The sequence below is a fragment of the Alternaria conjuncta genome (assembly GCF_024043145.1).
Source record: "Alternaria conjuncta strain BMP 0040 chromosome Unknown scaffold_3, whole genome shotgun sequence".
In the NCBI taxonomy this organism is placed as follows: Eukaryota; Fungi; Ascomycota; class Dothideomycetes; order Pleosporales; family Pleosporaceae; genus Alternaria; species Alternaria conjuncta.
The window spans coordinates 1,968,904-1,994,070 of NW_026250092.1; the positions used below are offsets into that span (position 1 = coordinate 1,968,904).

Sequence of the window (25,167 nt, forward strand, 5' to 3'; positions counted from 1 at the left end):
ACGAACTTTATTGCGATGGCTTCTATGCATTTCGGTGAGCGCGTCGTGGGAAGTTGGGTTGGTCGCAGTGACGTCACTCTCACATTCTCAAGTAGCTATTGTTCAGCGACGCTCCTTCACCCACAAACCACGCAACAGACGGCGTATGAGATACACATCTATAGCTTCCCCGAAGCGTTTGGAAAAATGCTACTTGGTCGATACCGCCATAAGTCGTCACTAACAGAACGCATGTCATCACGACCCAGGGCGCGCAGCAAAGTGAGAGTAAGTACACACTGTTTCCAGAACAATAGTATGAAGCCGAAATATCCGCCTTTCTTTGTCCAGCACAGCTTCACTTGCTATGTTCCTCGCGACGGCACAATGGTAAGCCACAACAATGGTAAGCAGGTAGACAGCTCGCAGCTCACTGTCCATGCGTCCACATATACCTCGATATCTACTTCTTCCAACCTCCAGACACGACTCCTACTTCTCTCAAATTTTGCTTCACGATTCAATATTGCAATAGAATCGACATTCTATATACACGCCTCTCCTTGTAGCACCACCAACCCCAACATCAACACCAAAGTCCACAAACCACACCCATCAGACACAACGACACGATGCTGGAAACCATCTCACAGCTGCTGGTCCAGCTCTTTGCCTTCCACCTCCTAACCAAGACCATCATTCCCACTTTCGACTTCCCCATCCTCAGCATCTCTATATTCGTCAACGACACTGCACGGCCCCCATCTTCTCTTCCATCCACACAGGCCCGATTCCAGCACAAGCCACACGGCATCAGCAGCAGCAAGCAACGGACGCCAAAGATGAAGAAGCCAAGGTGCAACATTACGCCCAAGATCAACGAGATATCGTCTCCGGGTCTCCAGTGTGCGACTATGTAAGGGAGAGTTGAGAGAAAGGTTGAACGGATGTTGAGCGCTGGTTCGCTGGTACATGGTTTATCATGGTATGTTGATTACGTTCAAAAGATTTGAGTACGTCTTACTGATTGTAATGGTAGATTTGCAGCGGTGAGCGCTAATGAACTCTCGGGTATCTGAGATGTGTCGGGGGATGGGAGGACGCAGAATTTGATGTTCACGTTATACAGCGGATTGATGGAGGTCTTTGCGATATTTTCATTCTTCTTCTCAACAGCATCGAGGGTTTACGTCGAGTGTACATCACCATCGTACCATACGGAGCAAGATTGGAATACTTTTTGTATAATCTCGATAGTGTCCTAGAACTCGAAATCTACTATGTCTCTATATGCAAGCAGTGTATGGAATCTATGTATTGGGATGTTGCTCCCCCATCAAGTGTGTTCATCGACTAATCACACTCAACGACGCTTGCCCAGCATCTCCACACCCAAGCCATCCTTGCCTTCCTCACGTGTAATCTGCTCCGCAGCCTTGACGAGATCGTATGTAATGTCGTCTCCAACAACGCTGTCCTTGTTATACTTAGGATGCGTTTGGACGAAATGCCTGATCCACTTGGCGGCAGTCCAGTATGTTCCATTGGCGCGTTTGCGGATCAAGTCCAGGTATGTGGCGAGATCGCAACGTGTTTCAACATCGACGTTCATGCTGTTGAGGTAGGATTCCACAAGCGGGATGAGACCTGGGAAGCCATTGCCATCGGAAGTAGCCTTGCCGTTGATGACTTCATTGATAGTCATCTGCTCATACTCGTCTTCGACTGGGCCGGTGGGCGTCGCTGGGCGACTGGCGTTTCCAGCTGGTGTAGATGTACCCGTTCCGCCCGACTTGTGTGCCGAGAAAGGGTCCTTTCGGAACCAGAATTTCTGCGTCGATACAGCGTCGCGAATGTGCGCTGTTTCCATGTTCTCGCTCACTAGCGTGATGGGAATGTAGAAATTGAGGTTGAATGAGAGGATAGCACGGGTCAGTAGCACAATGAAGATCGAAAATGCAGCATTTTCGAAATCCGTGATTTGGATCTCCATGGGCCGGAACTCGACGCGCCAGCCCATGTCGGAACTAGCTGGCGGTGGCTTGAAGCGCATGTGCTGCCAATTGGTCGACTGCAGGTTTTCAAAGTGGTCAGCCTTGGTAAGGTCCAACTCTTGAAGATCTTCGGCGAAAACGACAATGGGATCGCGGATGAACAGGTGAGCAAAGTGTGTCGCTAGGAGATCGTCCATGCCACCCTCGACGAGCCGTTGCTTGATGTCGCTGTCAATGATGAGATCCGGGTCAAGATACTCAGGGCGTAGGCGAGGATCTTGGGAGATGTAGGTTGAGTTTGATGCGTAGCGAGATTTGGGTAGTCGCCATCGGTCGTTCTTGAGCGGCTATGACGTGTCAGCGGATTCTTGACCCCCCACAAGCACATGACTTACCTTCTCCCCAAGTTCTTCAGGCGTACGATCATCGACCGCCCTGCTAATCTGGTTCCACCGCACATCGGTGTCGGCCAGGAAGCCCTTGTAGATGGGGGTCGCCGCCGTCAATGCTAGCAGGATAGGTGCTATCGGACTGAGCTGGTCGTACATCTTCCTTCCCTCTTCAATGTTTTTTGCTTGGAAAGTGATCTGCAGACAGCAGCTTCCCATGCCAAAAGCCATGGCATCCATGTGGATGTAGTTGTCCTTGGCAGCGCCATTGCGCACGTCATCATCTTCAGGCCAGTTATGCATGTCATAGTTGACTGTAGGATCCTTCCACGGCCATGGCGTGTTCTCGTCCTTGAAGACAGGGACGTTTACTTCGACCTTCCGGCCCCTCCGCCAACGAATGTTTGCTGCCAGCGTGGGAAACCGAATGTGTGGATTGGCAATTTCGTCCGGAACAAACTGGGAGCGCAGCTTGGGTCCTGAAACAGGATATGATGGTACGATACAATCGGTCGATCCAAGACGAGGGAACGTCGTTAATGTGATTGGAAACTCGGTCTGTGCCATGTGATCCTTCGCTATGGTTCGTCTGCAGGAAAGGTGAGCAATCACTTCATCGACGATGAGGTGGTCTGATCTACCTCCATTTCATGTTTGGTTCAACGTCAAGCAGGTCCTTGAAGCCAATGCCCCAGGGCTTCCCAGGAGTTGCTTCGAGCATGAATCTGCCGAACTCAGGATGGAACACCGGCGCCGGGTTTTCCTTCGCGCTGCCATGGTCAGTACAAGACGTCCATATCTGGACAGTCAGGCTCACTCGGCGTCTCCGGTTTGCAAGTCAGGTACCCCGCCGCCCTGCTGCAGAAGCTTTTCATCGTTGGCCAGCGCAGCTAGGATATCAGCCTGACGGAGCGATAGTCGGACCTTGCGGTTGTCCTGGTCATAGCAAACAACCAAGTACTCGATCTGGACGGCAGTCAGTCGCCGACGCTGCAACGGACGAGCGGATGGTGATCCTTCACCTCATCTCCCCAAAGAAGGGCATCCCTCTCCTTGCCTTTAGCATTGCGCCAGATAGCGAGTAATTGCTGTCAATCACATCAGTACGTAGTCCTCCGGGGTCTTGTCACCGAGCGTACTTCAATTCCCCATGACCTGACCTGGCCAGCGACTTTCTTGGCCTCTGGCCAGTCAAGAGGCGTTCCAAGGGCACTTGATATGGCATTAGCGAGGGCGGCGCGCAAAGTAGCACGGATCTCACAGCAGACCCATCCCCAAGTTCTGTAAGGCGTTGCGGTAGGCAGTCCAATGCGGGTTGGTGCACGGGCGGGCCGAGCAGACGTGTGAATGGGTGGCTTCTCGTCTTGAACGGCGATTGCGGGGAGGTGTTCGGGGAGCACTGCAGATTATAGGACGTTTAGCGGGGTTTGATGCAACGCAGGGCTTTTGCAGTTTTGGACGCGCTGCAGACGCCTCGGTTTCCTGCGTTATCAAGGGATCGTCGAATGGCGGGCGATTGAAGGAATGGCAATTTCTACGCGCTCCGCTGGCATCGACGGGCAATTTGCAGAGCTAGAGTCGGGTGTATGGATTATTAATGCGCGATGCAGTAAGCAATTCCTGTGGCCCCTTCCGAGGAGGAAAGCCCCGCCGATGACGCTTGCCTCTTTGGTAAGCTGGTCACGACATCAACTCACTGTGACACTTCTGCTGTGCGCGCATTCCATCTTTCTTTGCGCAACATGGTTGGGCATCCTGACAGCGAGCCCGCATGTACAAATGCGCACGGCGTAGTCTCCTACTGTCCATAATGCGCCTCGCCTACCGCTGTCTTCAACCACGTGCACGCATGTCGCTACGCCGCGCGAAGCCCTCCTACTGGCGCAAGACCACGCCGCGTACCTAGGTTGAGAATCCCGATAATGTACGTTGCGAAAGGGTCCCCTTGGATACCATTGTCGCGGGCCGCGGGCTCCGGTGGCATGATACCGACCGCGCCGCAAGTATTGGCACCAAAAGCGTCGACGACATGTCTCTTCTTTGCTCTACCAAGCCGGCTCATTTCTTGGGCGGTGGTGTTGTCTGAGCTAAGCAACCGCCACTGCGGTACTGCACGACCAGGATCGGCTGCTGCTAGGCGTGCCGCACACTTTGCATCGTCGAGGTGCACATCGCCTTGCATATTGGGGGCACCAGAACGCAAGGTTATCGTGTCCTCGCTACTCTGGGCCTTCTGCAGCTACTTGGGTTGCAAGGTGCGACTCCGATGAGTTGTTATTTGACAGATGATACAATATGCGGGCAGCCTGTTTATATTGGGACGAGCCTGCGTCAGTCGTGGGCTGTGGTGCGAGCACTGCGGCACCCTTCTTCACACACTCGAGGAGCAGCGGCTATCCTACGACTGTGATGCGCAAAGTGAAACAGGATTTAAGGTATTAACTTCTAGATTCAATAACTTCTACGTCGCTGGGCCTGAAAGCCGGTGGTATCTCTTTGTAAACGCCTGTCAAAATCCCCAAAGACTCGCACACTTCTAGTAAAGTGTGTCGCGCAAGAATGCCTAGAAGAACAGTAATCGTGAGATGGTAAGCGCTTGTTTCGGCGCACCGAAACGCCCAACCTATGATCGAGCCATCCTAGCAGATGGTGATATACAGAGAACGCCTTCAGCCAGTCTGCGGGCCTGGAAACCCTTGTGTATGTGCCAAAATGCAACTACCACTACTAAAAGACAAGCAAGAAATAGACCGTAGTATACGTGAAGCCCTAGTGCCGAGCGTGGCATGATGTTCTGGATCCGTTGTGGGCAACATCGGTGTGTTGACACGGAGGCACCGGTTCTCCCGGTTCGCCGTCTCCTCCAGAGTCGACCAAGCCGTCTGCAAATGACGTCCCTAAAAATGGTATATGGGACCGCCGAAAATGTGAATGATACAGGGTCATGGTCTCTAGTAAGACCCGCCAGTAGGCATGGGCCCTCTTTGTAAATGCAAACAGTATCTGCGCCAACACTCCTATGTAGTGAAGATGATGGAGACGTGTGATGGTGGTAACAAGCCCCAGAAAGATGTCGAAGCAAATATGTACGGCTCCAGGGTGATATGTCGGGTTAGAAAATTACTGTGGTCGATGATCACATCGTGGGTGAACCGTGGTCAATGGATTTGGGTCGTAAGTTTGAGCTGGTCATGGCTTGCTTGCCACCCATTTTGCGGGTGAGCTTTGCATAGTCTGAAGGCAACGTTAGTCTGGGAACACATATACTATTGTGGATTGACAACTTACGTAGACCGCAAGCATTGCACAAAGTCCTGGCGCCATCTGGCCCTCTTCGCCACTCAGGGGTCTCGGCTCTATTGCAGCTATGGCATCGACCTGGCGGCGCAGCTCGCTGTCAGGTGTGTCAGTAAGAGTAATCAGTTGGTGGGGTGTGGATCACTTACGCCTCGTTTCCGAGTCTTGTTATCGCCACCAGCAAAGCCGCCCATGCCTTTGTTGTCGTCACCGTAGTTGCTTGCATTGTCATCGTAGCCATTCATCGGTCTGTACCGTGGATCCTGAGGAGGCTCCACGATGCTCGCCTGTTGATGATTGAAAACGACGTCTCGCATTCGCTGTAGGGACATCTGAATCCTTTCGCTTTGCTTAAGCATATCGTCGACCTCTTCTAACCGGGGCATTGACTGTGGTGTCATGCCAATGCGTTGGTTCTCATGCGCGCGCTGTCTGTAGATCTTCGAAAACTCTGCAATGCGTCCGGACCCGTCGGCCATCTCGTTAAGGGAAGCCTCAAGATCGAAACTCTCCAGATGGCGCTTGACTGACTCGCCGTATGGAGCTAGACTTGATCGACCGATCTTCTTCTCTTCCAAGCGAGCCATTTCGGAGTTGTCCTGCCACGATTGTGGGGGATAACGGGGTGGGGCAGAGTAGGTCGAGCTTGCCGGTGGGTAGGCAGAGTTAGGAGCACTTGCTGAGGGGGCCGATGAAGGATAGCCAGGGGGATACTGCGTGTACGGGTAATGATGGTTCATGGGTCCCGTTGATGGAGGAGCAGGGCTCTCGTAGGTGGCTGGTGGTGGCGGATACGACGGATATGAGACGCTGGGGCGAGTTGCGCTCGGTGGCGGGGATTGTGCAGTCTTCAGTGGGTGAAGTGCAGGTAGTTTTGAATTGTGTTGAGGGGTAGAATACGGAGGCCGTGGATCTGAGAAGGGCGGACGAGGCAGGGCTTCTGACTGGACCTGAGGCGGCTGTCGAGAGACTGTGGGTGATGCTGGGGCCCCGACAAATGGACTTCTTGGGTATGTGAATGGGTTGGAGGGTCCTTGGCTGGCGTGCTGGAGATCAGATGGAAAGTGTCTTGGCCGCGGCTCGGCGGGAGAAGCAGCAGCAGACTGGGGATGATAATGCTGAGGAGCTGAAGTGATGGCTGAAGGTGGAGGCACTGTAGCTGGGAATGGCAGCGGCTGTTCCGAACCTAGGGCTTCATGTATCGATGGCAAGGATTGCCGGGCCGTGGGTCGTTGCGACTCTTTCTCGTCGCCAGAGGTCCTGCGTGAGTCGGGAGGAGACAATAGGCCTCCAAGCGAGCCGGGTACTGCGCTGGCGACTGACGATTGGTGATTGCTGTGCAAATGCGGCGGCCCCGCGTAGGGGTGCAACGGGCTGGGCATGGTAGCAGCAGCGGCGGCAGAGTGTTTTCTCTGATACTCGACCTCTTCGCGCTTGACTCTATCGGCGTCCATGTGGTTGATTGACGGCAGACCAATGCTACGGCTAACAGTCAGCACCCGTACTGCGGGAAGGGAGCGGGGGCCAAACAACATACCTTTGCCTGTTGCCGGCATCTATGGTTTCCATGGTGGGTCCTGTGTCGGACGGGTCGTGGTGGTGGGATGCGACAGCGAACTGCTGCGGCAACGCGATGGCGGGGAATCGTGGGTGCCGCGACGTTGATGTACCTTCCCGCACAACGTTGACCAGCACGGAGACCTGAGGTCGTTCCTTCCCGCACAACGTCAATCGCCACGAAGCGTCTCACTTTGCTCTTTCCTCCGCAAGCGTGGCCAAGCAATTCAGTCCGATTCTTCCAAGCCCCACAGTGATGTTGCAATTGCAGCCAAAAGCCGGATTTCAGCAGTGGCGACGTCCGGATCTCTTTTTCTTCAACGAATGGATCGGTAGGCAGGCAGAATACCGGGTGTTGTTGATGTTGTTGTCGCTGCCGCTCTTTCTCTTGTCGATGCTGTGGCTGACGTAGTGTCGCGGGCACGACGGCCGTGGAAGGATCGCTTGCGTCGATACACACTCAATACCGCACTATGTGTCCGTCTCTTGCTGTGCGTCGGTCTTGGTGCTCCGAGGCGGCGCTGGTGTGTTGGATGATGTGGAAAAGAGATGGGCAGGTGTGACATGGGCGGAGGAGCGGCGATCAGACAAAACCCGTGATCTCACAGCACACTACGCGGAATTCAGCGCCTCCTCTATGCCTGCAGGCATGGTGTGAGAGGAGACGAGGGCTAAGACAACCGCAGCGGGCTAAAGCAGATGCGATCGGAGATGAACCGCTCCGGCAGCAAGTAGTCGCTCAGTGTGACGAGGATGTGCAGCGCGCGGACTAGGATGCTCTGGATACGGCACGTCTGTTTGCCCCAGCAAGGATGTGGGTGGAGAGGGCGGTCGCTGGGTGTTCTTGATGCAACACTGGAGCGCTCCAGCGGGCTCCTAAAGCGTCCACCCAAAGGGCAAGGATATGCGACACGCCATGCCCGCCCTTGCAACGCTTGCCCGATCAGATCGCGCAGCCCCCTAAAAGCAGCAAGTCTGATTTTTCAAGGCGCCATGGCGATGCTGCATGACGGGCCCACGTCCGTTGGGCGGTGGCGGCTTGGGCGTGGGCTGGCTCGTCGCCATTTCTTCTGCTCGATCCGCAGCCGTTACGACCAGGGACATCAATCGCGACCGCCATCCGCGCGAATGGGCACCCCGCGCACACGAGGTGAGATGCGCCCATGCCCGAACAGGAACAGCCCGCCGCCATGGCACGAATTATCGTTGTGGCATGCAATCGAGATGCAACCGAGCTTCCATCATGCATCCACCCCGGCCTGCACCCACGCCCGTCCTGTCACTCCGTCCCTTGGCGCCCACAGCCAGCGAACTGTCACCCACCAGCGCCGACGCCTCGCACAGCACTTGGTCGGTACCGGAGCCCTCCACTGCTGTCACTTGCGGCCGCCGCGCGCCAGAAGTCATGTGTTGGGCACCAACCCTCCGCCGACGGTCTATCGCAACTTCCTGCCAGGCACTTAACCTGACACCACTTCGGGAATCTCCATCGCCCCAGGGGTGCCCGCGCATCTGAATCGGTGGCAGTGCGATTAGTGCAGCGGGGCTGCGGACGCCAGAAGCGCCCTCACAGAAAAAGGCACATGGTGCCGAAGAACCATCTCAGCTCGCCAGATCCCATCGGCCCGACAGGCTTCGATTCATGAACTTCCATCAGACGTCTGAGCCAGTCTTATCGCGTGCATTTGGCCAGTCTATCCATCAGCCCATTTCTTGCCATTGCTCTGTCCCACTTCTGCTTCGGCAGCTTCGCAAGCAGGCTTCGCAGGCGTACCTCTCGGTTACGTCAGTAGTCGCTAAACCCCCTCAACTATCTGCACTGGCTCCATCTTGCTCCGAACCATGCAACTCCAAGCGCTTGACCGTTGACGCCTACACGTGTTTAGTGTAACGCATGGAATCACCTTCTGCACGACGGCATCTTGGTGCGTTCGCGTCTGTTAAACGTCCGTGCTATGACCAATGCGCTCCGGCGCTGTCAAGTCAATATCATCAGACCGTAACCGACCCAAAGATCGCTGGCACGCTATTAACAAGTCTCCGTAGCGATCCAGCTGTACCAGTGGGACCGTCAGCCATCTACGCTCGTCATCTCTTACTACTCACGCCTCGTACCCTGCGAACCTTGATGCAACCTTAAGGGCCTCTCGGAATTTTCCTCACGCCGGCTGACGACGGTCTGAGTATATGCGCAAGCCGAGTGAAGTGACTGTCGGCGTCATCTTTCCGGTCCGGTCACCGTTCAACACCGCTCTGGATATTGGGTGCAACGTGATTGTTGGGCGCCGCAGCATGCATCAAACCACATATTCCATGTCCCACAGCCTTTGAGTGCCTCTGTCCATCTTCACTATTCTCATGGCCGCCGCTCGTCCTATGCTGTAGTGGCTGCGATATGGATAAGGCGCAAGCATGAACATGGTATCGGTGGCTTGTAACGTTGAACCGGCGCAGACGCTCGGTTGCGCCATCGTTGAATCTCGCTAAAACATCCTTCTATGTACGGTACGCCTTAACACAACACAACGGCTAATTTTGGCTGACTTCTCGACACCACCTTGCAGCACACGTCCGATTGACGAGTGTCCGATCCGGAGTCATGTCTGGATTTCCAAGCAGCCGGCATCTGACATGCGCCGGTTTGCGCAGTGTTACATGGTGCGGAATCCAATCATGCGCTGATGACTGACCCATGTACTAATGGGCAGGGTCGAAAGCTCTGTTTCGTTTCAAAACGCACATTGTGAGGGATGAATCAAGTTCAAGAATTACCTCTCATGTGACTGCTCTTTGAGAGTAACTTTTGCTTGAGAACTTGAAGGAATTCGAGATAGCTGGTCCTCATTCATCCACCGGACCTATCCATGGATCCCAAGCTCAATGTGTCGGCGTGAGCCACATGTACCTAGTATTGCTGACCCAGCAATCTAGGTTCCAGTTGTGTCTTTCCTGTTGGAAGAAGACACCCTACCCTTGCATGTCCGGCACTTGGTTCAGCATCTGAATTCGACCATGCAAAATGTATCGGTATATCGACTTCATTGGTCTCTTATCCTAGCTTTGTGGCAGTGTGTGCCCCGCAGTGTCATATCTGACAGGCGATGCCCCACATCTCCTCCGTTCGCGACAACGCTGAGAAGTCACTGGTTTCACAATCTGAAAAGCAATCACGGCAGACATGCTGTATGGTACTTCTTCGGATTCTGTAAAGAGAGTATCCCACTCTTGATTGCGGTCAAGCCGAAAACGTGACGAGCAAGTCATGTGGCCGATGTGGCCGTTTGTTATCCGCGGCAAAAGTTGACTCAAAACTGGTCCGCATGTAAATATCGGTAAGCGACGAGATGGTCCATGCGTGATTCACATGCTACTCTCTCGGTCAGTCACCACTAGTGAGGCGAATCCTTACCAGAAGCACATGCTGCATGTCCCAGAAAAAACGCATTGGTGCTTCTCGAAGTCTGACGCTGGACAGCGAATGGCGCCGGCAGAACATGCGACACATATTAACCATATCCTTGCAATAGCATTTCTGTGCTGACTCGAGATCTCAATCATCTACCCTGGCTCGGCGGGATCGTGATCTTGTTTCGGGCACACCCTTTTCGTCTGCTGCACCTGCAGCTGCATGTATCCGATTCTGTTATCCAGGCTTAGCGGACGTCGGCCCAAATCGGTCTAATGTGCGCTGGCCGATTCGGTTTCATGCTTAAGCGACATGGTACATCACCCAGCACGCCGGTTCAGATGCATCAAGAGTATCGCATCGTACGACACCTGACGCAAGCTGCCAATTGTGTTCTGAAATCGTCTCTTCTTCAAGCTCGAGCCTTGTCCGTCATCGGGCTTTTACTCCAACCAGGATATGATCACCACGCCCATGATTCTGGTTTAGGAGCCCGCGAGGCGTAGCGATTTTCGCTCGGCTCGTCGCGGAAAAAAGTAAACGTTTCTTGTCCCGCTCTCTCAGGGTCCGCATGGCACATTCAACCTCTTTTTGGCGACCTGCGTCAAGCAATGGTCGATCGAAATATAGAGCCGGCCATCTCTCGTATTGATTGGAGATCTTATGGAGAAGTGGGCCTATAGGCGCGTAAGATCATTTCGCATAGCCACTTTAGGGAAGACATTGCCGAAGGGATGTCGATTTACGGAAGACCCTATTTTGTTGACGGTTGTCGACGATGCGTTGCGATCCTGCAGTCGGACGGCAGGAGATTTGTAGGCCGCGGACCTTCAGGCTGAGCACGTTCGTAGCGATGCTCTGAGACTCCGCTGTCACGCACGAGCTTTTCACGTGCGTCGCTCGTCGCTTTCGGTCTCGAGGAGCAGGAGCGCGGCTGCTTATGCATGCCAAACAGGAAAGCAACATATCTTGTGGTAAGCCTGACACCACCAGGCTGCATTCTTACCAGGATCTCGCTAAGTTGTTTTTTTCGCAGCCGCCCGCAGTCTTCACAAAGGACATAGCAGGCGCCAATGGAATGCGACAAGAGTCGGCTCGGGACTTTTCACGATATCTTGCTGGCCAACTGCCGCCGCACTCAGATGCACTCTACAACGCGACTAGTTTACTAGGTGCGCATCGTGAAGAAAATCCTCGTGTGGAGTAACTGGATCTGCGAAGAGAAGGACCGATTCAGGTAATCATTCTGCGGAGTTCGACTAATCGGAACAGGTGGACATTGTATGTACAGCAAAGTAGCACACCTCTACTGCAGCTGCTAGCAGTCCAACGGTGTGGCTCTGGTGTACCGGCTATCATGAGAATCGCGGCTTGGCTCTAGATCTCTAAATGGCAACAGGGTCTAGCATGCGAAACGCAGACATGGAAGCCATGGTTGCGCATTTCAGATGATCTTGCGTTCGCATGCGAGCAGCTCGTTCTGCCAGATCTATGACGACATCGATCTGCACCTCCGGCAGTCAGAGATCGGGCTGGACTGTAAGATCAAACCCACGCACGCCCTTGCCCGCCAAACACAGTTTGACTGTCATTGGTGAACTGCCACTTCAAGGGCGAGCTTTCCACGGTAAGGTCCCGACGCCTCACTTCATGCGAGATTACCCTGTCGCTTCACCTGGTGAATTCCCGGATACTGGAATGCGAATGCGAGACGTAGATCTCTGGATCCTCCCGCGTCGGCACGCGGCGGCAGCTCCACCACAGATCATTCGCCGCTTTCGACAATGTTAGCTGCCACTATTCCGTGGGAAAGACGGCACAGGAGCAAATCAGCATAAACCGACAGCTCACCTCGTGCAGAGCCGCCTCTGCCCCAAGTTGGCATTTAACGTTTAGAAGGCAGCGCTACGCTTGTCACGAAACGCTCTTTTCGGCACGTTACGCTACGAGAGGCAATAGCCAATTTACGCGCAGTCAGATAAGCGCTCGTTAAAGCGGCACAAGATCACTAAGTTGGATAGAGTTTCTGACTACATATGCCAAGCTCAGACGAGTTCGCGCCATGAGGGCGCCTCGGCAAACAACGGGATCATGTCGACGCCATCGCCATCAGATGCGATAGGTATGACATCGCATGTGTGGAGGGCTAGTGTCTCGAGTTGGCTGCCCTTCTCTTCACCGGTGTAGGAACACCTGAGCTTCGAGTATACTAACGACATAGTCACGGTGGAAGCCACGTCGCCAGCGCATTGAAGAATATTCCTTTCGGGTTCGAGGCGCTTGCGGCCATACTCCATTGACCTTCGCGCCGGCTTTGCTTTTTACGAAAATCGCCTACTGAGTGGACTCTCGTACGACGTGGCGCTGCAAACCTCCAGACGCTATTAGGGCGTTTCGGGTTGCCCTGCATTAGAAGGCTGGCTAGCCTCTGCCACTTACACGTGATGAACACGGTGGACTGCGAGGTTGTCTAAGGGCTAGCGAAAACGCGTCGATCCCACACTACACCCGCTATAGCCGGGTAGGTAAGCCTCCGCGATACGCTAGGTCGAGGCTACATACCTAGACAAACCCGCTCGTCTCCTTGATGTTGTGGATATGCGGTCACCGACGCATCAGGCCGAAGATGGACGGCCAAATGCGGCCCCATTAGTCCCTGTTGCAACACTCAAAGTGGACTTCTGCCCAAAGAGAAATGGCGGAGATACTGATCAGCAGCCTGGATGTCTACCGGAATACTGGATGGGCCGTCGCTACTAATGAGAAGTGGCAGCCCATCACGAGGGGAAAGATGTCTATCCTCCGGGTATCCATTCAACAAGCCACCAGGCCGAGGCACAACACTCGATAGTTCAGCATGAGATGAAAAAACAGGTACGCCATGCCTCTTGACGTCTATCTCCGTCACTAAGACGTACCGTGGGCGCCTGCGAACTCCGCTCCGACCTTCAAACTTTCCGTTTGCCTGGGACCGCTACTACATACCGGATTAACATCCGACAAAACCTGCCGCTCACGTTGCTTTTCGTCGCATGCACATACGTTGAGCTGTGGCTGTGGGTTCTAGAATCGTCAAAGTGACAGGGTCGCATTCTAGGGTGTCAATTGTCGTGTTCCCCACCCGTATTGATCGACAGTCAGGTACGGGCGGTGAGTTTACGACAGTGCTTTTTGTGAGGACGTGGCATATCGATATTGCGACAGTGGATAATTTGCTTCACTTTGGCATGCTGTTACTGCTAATGGCAGATCATTTCTTGCATGCTCGGCACACGAGTGACCCGGAGCTCTAGATGTTTTACTACCAGCGCAGTACTGCCTACCAATCTTGAAGCTAGGCAATATTGGCAGGACAGAGGGAGTTCCCGGCCGCTTCTCCTGAGATCCCCACGTGAGTAGTGCTCGATTGAGTTCACATCGGCATGAAAATACAGGGTACTGCAGATCGTGAGCTCTAAGCTGCTTCACTTCCCACGTGAGCAAGTATTCCAGATGAGTCATCTAGGCTTGTCGGGGAAGTCGATTGCTCTTGCAGCCTTGCTTATGTCTGGGTACATGTCTTGGCAAGCAAGATACTGGTCGACCTGGTTGAGAAAACGAGGCGAGTGAATGTGAGTTTGGTGTAGCACAACGGGCCATTTGTCACTATCGCTGAACTGATGTAATCATTACCACGATGACTTTCATAGGGACACCGAATACCCCGTTACCATCTGGCGACGTGAAGAATTCGCTGAAAGCAGAACACGTTATCCTCACTTGCGCATTTGCCTATGAGGTAGAAGGACGGCATGATAGGTATAAGTCACTAATGCAGCGCACAATACGCGGTGCATACGTCGAACATCATCTGTCACCAACTGAGCATATCAAACTGACAAGTACTTCAAGTATCACAGCTCATGATTCATGCTGTCTGCTTTGACTCGGACAATTCGATCTTGAGAAGTTCCCTTGATGCACAATCACCTTGACCGGCCTTTGTTAAGGTCTCATGGAAACTCACTAACACAGGGCTGTAAAGGCACTGATCCGAAAAATGCATGCCTGTATTCCCTATCTGTAAGAACCACTCCGTGATCATAGACGCTGCGATCACGGGTCGAGATGTCATTCTTTTAGATGTTCATCTCTGTCGTGTTTGCGTCAATGGGATCTCTTGCTGGAAACTTGCATCTCTTGTCCTTTGGAAAGGGTCTGAGTGAAGATTTGTGGCACACCAACATGCACAAATTTGATTTTGCAACCTTGGAAGACTTGTCTTGACAGCGCACACCGTTGATCGTCACGACTATGGGCACTTATCATAACCCATTCTCCGCACATACTGATCGCAAAATGGTAGCGAAGACCACATCCAAAATACCCCAACCACATTTCCGTCGAAGTAGAAAAAGCATGGCATGCACACTCGGATACCGAGGTCGGTTCGGGATGGAGATAGACGGGACTCGCGCTCATGGTTCAGCTGCCTTCGCTACCACACTGAACACACTCATTGATTACAAGCTAAACCCCCTAAACAGACACCTGGTGGACATAGACGCACACACATTATGATCTTGATCATCTTGATATGGCCATATTGATGGATGATCTTATTTTTACCTCAATAAATTCCGTTTGAAGTTTCTCAGGAGGCAAAAAGGTGGAATTTCAGTAATCAGAAACAGACGCAGAGGTAGTAGTGCTAATTGTGAACAGGAAGCGAGCGCATGCATCAAGCTCGACTAAAAAAGAACCTCTTGCATGCGCGGCCAAATCTAATGGAGGAGATGGGGCTACTCCTCACATTGTACCTCTTCGAGATATACGGAGGGGATATCAGGCCAGCTCACTGTTTCGCCACTTGGGTACGCTGGGAAAGATACTACTACGACTACTACTTGGAACGAGGGCATGTCTGGGTTGTGGCTTTGGCTCGCAGGGAGAATTGTTCCAGAATCACAGTCGAATGTGTGCGCTCATGAAGTTGGCCTGCGGTAGCGAGGGTTGACGATCTAGATACTGCAGCTGTCCGTTGGCGCTACTACCACGGTACGGTAGTGCATGGCGGAGACAGGACGCGCCACAGAAGCGGGAGATCGTCCAGGGCCCATCTGTCATCTCAGATCTGCCACATGTCACAACAATCCGATGGAACCAAATCTTCGACGGCACCAGATTCCTCCGACGACAGCTGAGATGCAAGAGGCAATTAGCGAGGGCGGAAACTTTGATGAGGTGCAGCAGGAGTCATGCGGCTGGGACAGGGGTTCGTGGTTGCGCAACCCAACCCGCCTCACGACGGTCCACGATTGAGCCTGAGCTGCAAACCTCACTCACACAAAAGTTCTTTTCGCGAACATCCCGCGTCCCCTTCTGGCGCACACGATAATCGGCGAGCGACGCGACACGACCCAGGCAGCGCGTGGTTGCACGGAAGACAGTACCGCGATCTCCAGACCTTGCCTGTTCGGTGAGGCTTGCGGCTAGCCCCCGTCGACTCGAGCAAGATCATACGACTTGTCGAACCACCCCAACACCCATCGACACGCGCAAACAATCACAGCCCCGGCCCCGTCGCACGCTTCCTGCAGGCCATTCGCTTTGACGGTAGTGCAGCAAATCCCGGCGCACACTGAGGCAGAGGCAGCCCGTCCGATCTGCCGCCCGCAGTCGCGTCGTGAGCCCGCGAAGGAATGGCATGATTTCCATGTGCATGTAGTAGCTGGTAAGCCTAAGGCGGAGCCCTCTCTTTCTCTACCAGACCCGTACTTTGTATACACTGTCCCTCTTGTTCGCCGTCTGTCGCCGTCGTCGCAGTCGTCGCCGTCGCTCCTGTCGCAGCTAGCAGCCCGACGCCGTCCTAATGGCTTCTGACCCGTACGGCAGCCCCGACGATGGGCTGGAGCTGGAGCGAATCGCCGTGCGTGACGCTATGCTTTTGCACTTTTGCATGTCTCGAGTCTCTGCTAACATGGCCTTGCACCATCCAGGTCGGCCCCTACTGTGTGTTTGACGACTTCCGCCTGCCTCTAAGTCCCCCGCCCATCCACCCGTCGGCTCCCGAGGCCAAGCGACCCACGCCCCAGATGGAGGATCCCATGCTGTCCAGCGACTTCCCCTTCGCCAACATGCGCGGACCGTGGCTCACCACCGCCGGCGACGACATGCCCCTCACCGCGCCCGCTGACGACATGACCAACTGGAACGAATGGATGCAGTACGATCCCGCCCAAGCGTCTCAGAACTCCCAGAACGTCGACCCCAAGCCCGCGAATCCGCAGGGGCCTGCCGCATATCTCAGCCCGGATCAGCAAACTTCTCCGCCCCATCTCCTTCCTCACCAACAGTCCCAATCGCTGCAGTCCAACACCGTGCCGACTACCGCCCCCATGTTCGCGCAATCGCATGGCGTGCCCTTTACCTTTGGCCAGGGCGCTGACATGCCGCCGGCCTTTGACTTCAACAGCGCTGACCTGAGCTCTCCACTGACGGCGGAGATGCAGCAGCAGCACGCCTACTACACGTCCCAGCAATGGCAGCAGCAGCAACAGCAGCTGGCTGAAAACACCCTCTTCTCCCCTACGCAGTTCGACCAAACTGGCTTTGTCGCACCGCCCGCCTCCACGCCCAGCCTCCACCACAGTCCCACCTCGCTGACCAACGGACGAGCCAGCTCGACCTCGTCGCATTCATCACCAGAGCCTGCGACAAACAATACACGCAAGAGAAAGTCATTGGCCGACTCGGAGGAGCTCGACGACGATGCCCCGTCGAGCAAGAAGGGCGGCCCGCCCAAGAAGACCGCCCACAACATGATCGAGAAGCGCTATCGGACGAACCTCAACGACAAGATTGCTGCTCTTCGCGATAGTAAGTCACTTTTCCATGCGCAATTGACATTAGCTGATCGACATCCAAGGTGTCCCAAGTCTTCGCGTCATGTCGCGGCCGAACGGTACGGAAGAAGACGACGACCCTGAGGACCTTGAAGGCCTCACGCCCGCACACAAGCTCAACAAAGCGACCGTCCTTTCCAAAGCCACTGAGTACATCCGACATCTTGAGAAGCGCAACAAACGCCTACAAGATGAGCTCAACACTATGAAAGGCAGGGTCGAGAGCTACGAAAAGATGGCCATTTCGGGTCCCATAACACTACACGGCACTGTCAGCACGCCAGATGGCTCAAGATTCCACAAAGATCCTTTCACGCCGACACACAGTATGCCCATGTCAGGACCACCGCAAGGAATGATACCAGTCCCAGAGAACATCAGCGCCCTCCAGCGCGGCATCCCGCCGCAACAGCACTATGCACATGCATACCCTCCAGGCTATGGCGGTCGCCCAGCAGTGGGCGCGCCTATGGTCAACGGACGACGCAACGGTGCTATGATGGGCAAGCTCATGGTCGGATCTCTTGCTGGTCTCATGATACTGGAAGGGCTTGCAGAGCGCGAGCAGTCACAAGAAGAGCCAGCCGGACGCGGTCTATTCGCCCTGCCCGTCAATCTTGTCGGCATTCTTGCTCCTCGCGTCTCCCTGGGTGTCTCCACAGCTCAAATCCCTCTGGCCAAGCTTCTGTTGGTATTCGCCGCCTTCTTCTACCTCGTTGCGCCGCTGCTCGACTTCAAATCCAAACCAAAGAGAAAATCGCCTCCCGCAGTTTTGTTGACACCCGCGCCGTCACTGGCTTCTCCAGTCGAAGTACGTCGAAAGGCATGGCTCACTGCAATCCAAACCGTCTGGGTTCCTCAACACAACTTCATCCTCGAGCTCGCTGCTCTGGGCCTCAAGACCCTCAAGCTCAGCATGCGAAGGCTCATTGGATGGGAAGGATACGCCTATCTCACCGGTATTACCAAGGAACAAGAAGCCGCTCGTGTCAAAGCTTGGGAGATCGCATTGGATGCCCAGCTCACGGGCGGTGACGCTGAGATCAGCACGAGCCGTCTGGTGCTTACTTTGATCGCTTCCGGTACCTTGCCCGATACGCCCGCGAGACTCATGCTCAAGGCTATGCATATTCGGATTGTGCTCTGGGAGCTTGGGAACGCAGGTCATGGCTCGTGGTGGATGCTCAACGAGCTGAGTGCGAAACTGGCCCGAAGCTACTGGAACACGGCACGGAGCGAGCACCGCATCGCCATCAACACGTCGAAGCAGAACAATGGAGCTGTGCCATTGCCAGAACATCTGGCAGCACTCATCGAGAGGGAATGCGATGAGGTACTTGTTCCTGCAGTTGTGCAGCGCGCATACAACCTGGCTTGGAACAGGCCTAGCGCAGAACAGACAACTGTAGACACCTCCATGGACGCTGTTGTCGAGGACTTTGCCATCTGCTCTCCATTGGATGCGCTTGCGGCCTGGTACTCTAGCCTTGTTCTGAACAAGGGACTCGCAGCCACACTTGGTGCAAAGAACAGCTCATCCAAGGACAATATCGTCTCGGATCTAGCACTCGCTCTCCGCGCTGCCCCACCGAACTCACAGGCTCAGCTACGTGCGCTAGTTGCTCAAGCTGTTGTACTCGACGAAGACCGAAACACTCGCATCGCAGCAGCACTTGAAGCCCTTCCATCGTCACCCAAGCCTGCCGATGCCGGGTTCATCAATGTCGTCGGTAACGGCTTCGTTGCAGTCGATGTGCGGAAGGGCCTCACTTTGGCCAAATGCCTCTCGCTGGCCGCTTCTTCGAATCCCGAAGCCCGCCGCCGCGCCATCTTCGTTATCAACAACACCTACCTCCCCGAATGCACTACCACACTCCTCAGCTTCGTTGCTGCTCACAAGGTTCTCACGCAATTCATGGCAGACGATACGCTGAAGAAGGAAACTAGCTGCGGTCTAGAGAGGACTGCGAGTTCCCTTCGCATGTGGATCGGTCACGAAACAGGCAGAAGAAGTGGGCTGACCAACAAGGTTCGGAGCAGGATCATAAGCAGTTGTCTCGACGCGAGCAAGATGCTAGTTGGACTGACCGAGAGCAAGAAGAAGGATGACGCAGACGTGGATGATGGGTACGCTAGTGCGAGCGTCAAGGATGACTGAGGGTTTGTATCTATGACTTCCCATGCCATGGGATTGGCGTTTGGGATTGAACGAGGTGGCAATATTCACATCTCATGGCGTTTATACGGATATCTACACGGCATGGATATGCCTGATGTATGGGTTGATCTGGCTTACGAGCCTTCCTTTCTTTGTAGTAGCATTTGTCTTTTTGTTAGGCTCGCATACATAGTGTATAACCCATACACTTGATAGTAACTGTGCAATCGACTTTGTTCGGCGTTTCAGACGTTGATCTTTTAACTGCGAAATATGCATCTTGTGTCTAGGTCTTGATTGCTTTTGTGTGTTCGGTCTTGGTACAATCTATTTGGTGCCGATGATGTACAGTTTGAAGATTGTGCCACGCGTCAATGTTGCCATGGCCGAAAGTGCACTTTGGCGTGTCTCATACAGATACCTCCTGGAACTTGATAGATGCTTCCAGGGAGACTGCGCGCAATGATGTAACTACACGATGGAGCTGAAACAGTGCGAGAAGACCCAGTGAAGTGTGCGAAATACCAGAACCACTTAAGGGACCACTGGGTATCTCAAATGAAGCGATGACACCGGTGCATGATCCTCCTTCTTGTCTTCTTGTAGCCAGATGAAGCCCTCGAGTGGACTTCGGCACTTTGTTCGTTGTCCGGCTGCTAAGTGCCAGATGTACGTGCCTGGGGTCAGTTACAAATAGATTAAGGGTAGTTTCGATCGATTGATTCGACCGAGCAAGTATCGTGACGTCGATGAAGCCGGGGCAATACACAAACGACGGCAGTTTACTCCCGTCGAGATGAACGGACGTCCGTGTTGCTTCCCAACTCTGCAGACGTCGTACTCGGGAGGTAGCGTTCCGAACGGTATGGCCCGAAGAGTAAGGATGGCTTATATACTGAAAGGTGGGGGGATGCGACGTTACAATTGATACAGGTATGATGACACACGTGAAAGAAGTCGATTTCTGTATACCTAGAACGCTTATATACTACAATCCATATAGATAGTTCGTAGAGAGTTGAATCTCTACGATGCTGCCCATATCCGTTGAGAAACAGACATCCCAAGCTTGCTCTAATCATACATCATAATAGCATTAAACAAACTAGCAGCAATGCGTGAAAGAGCTGCTACCGCTGTGTTCAACAAGGTCCGGCCCTCCTGAAGATGACGCCGACGAAGAGTTTCCGGAACTGAGAGCCCCGAAGATGGGGTCTAGCCACTTATCCACAGTGTAAACGCATGCGCCGGGGACGCAGTAAGCTTCGCTCTTCACAGCAGCGTTGTTGACGCTCGTGATAGCGCCCTTGCTGTCCCTTCGGACGGTCGCGGGGAATCCGACGATGGACTTCTCCTGGCCGGTCGATGTCGTGTCGATGAATGGGTACTTGAGCAGGTAGGAAGACAGTGCGTTGTTGCTGGGCTGAAGAGCCTTTGCGCTTTGTCCGAGAGCCGCGAGTGCGGCGTTGCTCGGCGCGAAGATGGAGAGGTTCTTGCCTTGGCCGAGAGATGCGTCGAGGAGGTAGACGAAATCTGGAGATGTCGCGTTCAAGAGCTCGACGTATGTCGATAGGTCTTTCTGGGAAGCTAGGGCTGATGCAATGGAGCCTTCGTTCTGAGACGCTGGGTATGCGGTAGATGTAGTGTTGTTGAGACTGTCAGCCCCGTAGAGTCCAGCGAAGGAATCGAGGACTGATGTGATTTTGAAGATGGCTCCGTTTCCGACCTCGGTTCTCGACTCGGAAACTAGGTTGGCTTGCTTGTTGACTGAGACGGTCTCTCCCGCCGAGCTGAACGAAAGAGGTGTGCCTTCGATGGCTGTGACAGATTTACCCGAAGTCTTGACTTCTTCCGTAGTGATCGATCCTTGTGCGATGTGGCTTCGCAGGATAAACTCGAGTAGTGGATACGACGCCGGTGCCGTCAAAGTTGTGCTTAGTTCTTGGGGTAGATTCTTGAAAGCCTGTGCAGGTCAGCAATCCAGAAGGCAAGGCAGCATTCGGTATCATTGCTTACCGAGTTGACGGGTGCGAATGCTGTGTATTTGCGTCCATCAGTGAGATTGTTGAATCGCTCTTCAAATTGAGGACCAGGATTGCCGCTGCTACCACCCGTGCTCTTGATGAGGCTGTAGAAGACGGAAAGGTCTGGGTCGTTTGAAATGGCAGTCAGGAGAGGGGCAGAGTCCTTGGTGTCTCGTTCGACTGCGACCGGAGAAGACGCTGCGAGGATGGAAAGCAAAGCGACTGGGAGAATGCGCTTTGCTAGCATCTTGATATCTTGATGTATAGCTTTGACTTGAACTTGAGGATGGATGAACTGTTCGCTACGACTTGTTTGTCGTTTACTTGGTGCTACGGACGGTCAAGCGAGAGCCTTATATGTTTGTGTAGGTACATAGCTACATTACCCTTTCGGACCGTGCTGGAGCAAATTGTTTGGTTGTCAGAGGTTTGAGTTTGCCGTTAGGTAGTCCGTAGTGTATGATGGAATGCTACCAGGAGGTGTAGCTTTCGGGCGAGCCAATCAAGATAGAAGCATATCAGCAGCTAAGGGTCACTGTACCGGAAGGCGAATAGATCTTGAATACATCATCAGCGTTGCGTCAGTGTTCTTCTTCGTCTGTTGTTGTCATCTGTGACATCGGCAGGAATGACCGCCAAACATTCCGATACTGTGATGTGGATCAATATGTGGGGAGTATGAGGTTGATATCGGGAGGTTGGAGAGGCAGCATAGCAAATCCTGGAGGCGCAGTGGAGTGTGATGAAGGGGAGCGCCACAAGGAATTCTGCCGATCTGATATCATAAAATACCCGACGCGCCAAGAGCAGCTAACATCTCGTGGCGTTTTGACGCTTTCGGTAGAGTTGCATCACTACCTAGGTAGGTGCCACAATAATTCGTTTCGGAACTTTGAGTGACGCATGCTGAATGACCCTGCAACGGATTGTTATTGCGCCATCGTGGTATTTTCACCTGAGTTGGTGACAGGATGAATGCGACGGGAATGCCATCCCTGTTGGAGATCTCCCGAAGACCAATCCATGACACAGACGCGCATGCAATCAAGGCCGCCCGTGCTACGAGTTAGTATGTATGCCGAGTCATCCATGCACGAAGCCCCAGCGCGCACTAGTACACCGGTGTAGGAGGAAGATTGCATCATTTGCGCGTGTGGCAGGTAGGCTAATCTTGACGGAGACCAATCCGCAGTAAACCTACAGGCGGACGCGCAGCGCGTTTATACGAAGATCCGCCCCGGACAGACCCTCTCTCAGCACCATTCAGCCTTCAACAAGGACGATAGCTTTTCTGTATGAGATTTAGAAAGATCTTCGGGTCTAGCATAGTCGAAATTCCTGCTCACCATGCCAACCCTGCTACGTGGACGATAGGCCAAAGACTTGCTGTGAAAATGACAAGAGCGTCAGAACACCGAGTCTTTCTACCGCTTCAACAAGTAGTAAGGAACAATCGCTGCTCCCACCATAGCAGAAATAATTAGCCATCTCATCAACCCCTTGTTGATCATCTTCTTGGCTAATCTGTCGATGGCTTCTCCGTCGTTGATTCTCGGGAAGGGAATATCCTTCGGGACATCCTTCCCCAGCGCCTTACACAACGGCTCCCAACCCTCTCTGACATCGAAAAAGAACAGTCTTTCCTCAGGCACAACCCTCTTCAAGTAAACGATGTGCGCCTCATAGTCTCGGGTGGAGACCCCGTCATGCTTTCCATACAACTCGACCCATTGCTTCCCTAGGCCGTTGGTAAAGTCGACAAAGTGGCGCATTCCTGGGAGAGGAAAGAGTACAAAACGCAGAAACCACTTTGTCGTTGCGTTTGTTATGGTTCCTATGCTCTTCACCCACGCATCTGGATCCCGAGTCGTGCATATGACCAGCGCATCTGGATAAACTTCGACTAGCTCTTCTACCAGCCCGTTGAATGGCATGTCGTTGGCTGCCGCATAGCCGTCCAAGCGCTCCTTCAGTAGATCGTGGACAAGCTGTTTCTCGGAGGGCGACTTCGGTGGTGAGTGATCAAGTATCCTGATCAACGGTTTGATCTCTTTCTCGGCGCCCAGAGTAGCCTGCGTACCACCGTGGTAGACAGGCCCATTGAGTAAGATGCGCAATGCTTCGCTGAAGGATGAAGTTCCGGTGCGTGAGAGGCCAGCGCCGATTACTTGGAACTTTGTGCCTGGCTGAGGAACGGAGGGTTGGTTACCCATTGTTGATGCTAGACTAGGGTGTTACTCGCGAGGACTAAGTGGTTAGATAGCTGTTTATATAGGTGATTGGTCGATCTCGGATCTACTCCGGTGTGAAGCGGCCTGTGGCGCTCTCGGACCTGCAGACGATTGCTCGCTTATCGTTAGCCCTTCACCGTAGCCATCGGGATCGTCCCCAGGATTGATGCCATCCTTCAGCAGATTTGACAGTACTATGAGAGGATTGGGAATCATGACGGTGCGCCGCAAAGAAGCGAACTTTTGTTGAGACTATCAGTAGGTTCTAATTGTGGTTGTTCGCGCGATGAGCCGCTGTTTAGCAATCTGTCGCCGGCTTATGACCGCAAGCGGGCCGACGATGAGCTGTCTGTGAAGCGCAGAGGGTTTACAGAGTATTGAAAGTAGATTGATGGTGACCAACAAGCCCGGGGAATCGACAGGGCAGCGAGCAGGCGATGGCTTTGGTGCTGCTATGTACAACAGGGTGAACCTCCGGTGAAGGTCGAAGTTCGTTGTCGCCAGGTGTGATCGTATTTCGTGAGACTCTTGGCGTCACCTCACACTTGGTTTTGTGTAACCCTACAGGTGTGGGGCGCGTGCCGCGTCTGGTCCATCCTCGATTCCATGACCATGTAGCGCCCTTTGATTGACATCAACCTTGAAAGCCGCAATTTCTTAGGTTACAGTGCTTCGTCTAGATTGTTCGGTCTTCGAGTTGAGCGCACCACCGGGGATCGGATGGGACCGATAGACTGCCAAGGTTACGGGTAAGACTAAACGTAGATGTACGAAATCAGCGTAGGCCTCACATGCAGTTCGCACAGAGAGACTTACTATGTCGAGATAATTCTCTCATGAGAACAAACCATAAGGGTAGTTTCGCAGTTCTCTACGAAGCATCTTATGAAACTGGTGTACACCGTGTGCGCAGGGAGTCTCGACTCCTTGTACGGAATCTGTTGAAGTCGCCGGTCCTTTTTCTGTAGACTTTGCTGGACATAGATGCCATCCGTGCGGAGATGTGGACACAGGGGCTGAGCTAGTTGCTTCAAGTGCTGTTGGATATCGATTATGCTCATGTCGCCAGTGCCGGCAATAATGGTCCATGATGGGTGACCACTAACCCTCCAGGTGTCGTCTGCAAGATTCTGTAATCGAGTGCAACAATACCAACTTTGTTCGAATCTCCAATCCGACATGCGTGATTTCAGCTGGTCGTACGTGAGATAATAGTGAGAACAGATACGAAAAGCAAGATTTGCACCA

The 25,167-nt window shown here is 53.5% G+C and overlaps 6 protein-coding genes across 6 annotated transcripts; 2 read left to right on the top strand and 4 right to left on the bottom strand.

The window, feature by feature from the left end:
- Positions 1 to 611: 611 nt before the first annotated feature.
- J4E85_002637 (uncharacterized protein) lies at positions 612 to 899 on the top strand (the record flags this gene model as incomplete). The annotated part of the gene is made up of 1 exon (XM_051466915.1): positions 612 to 899. One exon carries the CDS (start codon positions 612 to 614, stop codon positions 897 to 899), a length of 288 nt encoding a protein of 95 aa, XP_051329770.1.
- Positions 900 to 1,342: 443 nt separating this feature from the next.
- GCS1 (Zn finger-containing GTPase- Activating Protein for ARF) lies at positions 1,343 to 4,424 on the bottom strand (the record flags this gene model as incomplete). Its single annotated transcript, XM_051466916.1, has 7 exons — positions 1,343 to 2,320; positions 2,369 to 2,951; positions 3,004 to 3,132; positions 3,180 to 3,328; positions 3,385 to 3,450; positions 3,502 to 3,761; positions 4,265 to 4,424. The coding sequence occupies 7 exons, from the start codon at positions 4,422 to 4,424 to the stop codon at positions 1,343 to 1,345; spliced, it is 2,325 nt and encodes a 774-aa protein (XP_051329771.1).
- Positions 4,425 to 5,498: 1,074 nt separating this feature from the next.
- On the bottom strand, positions 5,499 to 6,246 carry J4E85_002639 (uncharacterized protein; the record flags this gene model as incomplete). Its single annotated transcript, XM_051466917.1, has 3 exons — positions 5,499 to 5,596; positions 5,651 to 5,756; positions 5,809 to 6,246. 3 exons carry the CDS (start codon positions 6,244 to 6,246, stop codon positions 5,499 to 5,501), a joined length of 642 nt encoding a protein of 213 aa, XP_051329772.1.
- A 10,227-nt stretch (positions 6,247 to 16,473) lies between these two features.
- Positions 16,474 to 19,664, top strand: J4E85_002640 (uncharacterized protein; the record flags this gene model as incomplete). Its single annotated transcript, XM_051466918.1, has 3 exons — positions 16,474 to 16,530; positions 16,601 to 17,480; positions 17,530 to 19,664. 3 exons carry the CDS (start codon positions 16,474 to 16,476, stop codon positions 19,662 to 19,664), a joined length of 3,072 nt encoding a protein of 1,023 aa, XP_051329773.1.
- Positions 19,665 to 20,769: 1,105 nt separating this feature from the next.
- J4E85_002641 (uncharacterized protein) lies at positions 20,770 to 21,935 on the bottom strand (the record flags this gene model as incomplete). The annotated part of the gene is made up of 2 exons (XM_051466919.1): positions 20,770 to 21,627; positions 21,681 to 21,935. 2 exons carry the CDS (start codon positions 21,933 to 21,935, stop codon positions 20,770 to 20,772), a joined length of 1,113 nt encoding a protein of 370 aa, XP_051329774.1.
- A 1,177-nt stretch (positions 21,936 to 23,112) lies between these two features.
- Positions 23,113 to 23,901, bottom strand: J4E85_002642 (uncharacterized protein; the record flags this gene model as incomplete). Its single annotated transcript, XM_051466920.1, has 1 exon — positions 23,113 to 23,901. One exon carries the CDS (start codon positions 23,899 to 23,901, stop codon positions 23,113 to 23,115), a length of 789 nt encoding a protein of 262 aa, XP_051329775.1.
- Positions 23,902 to 25,167: the final 1,266 nt, after the last annotated feature.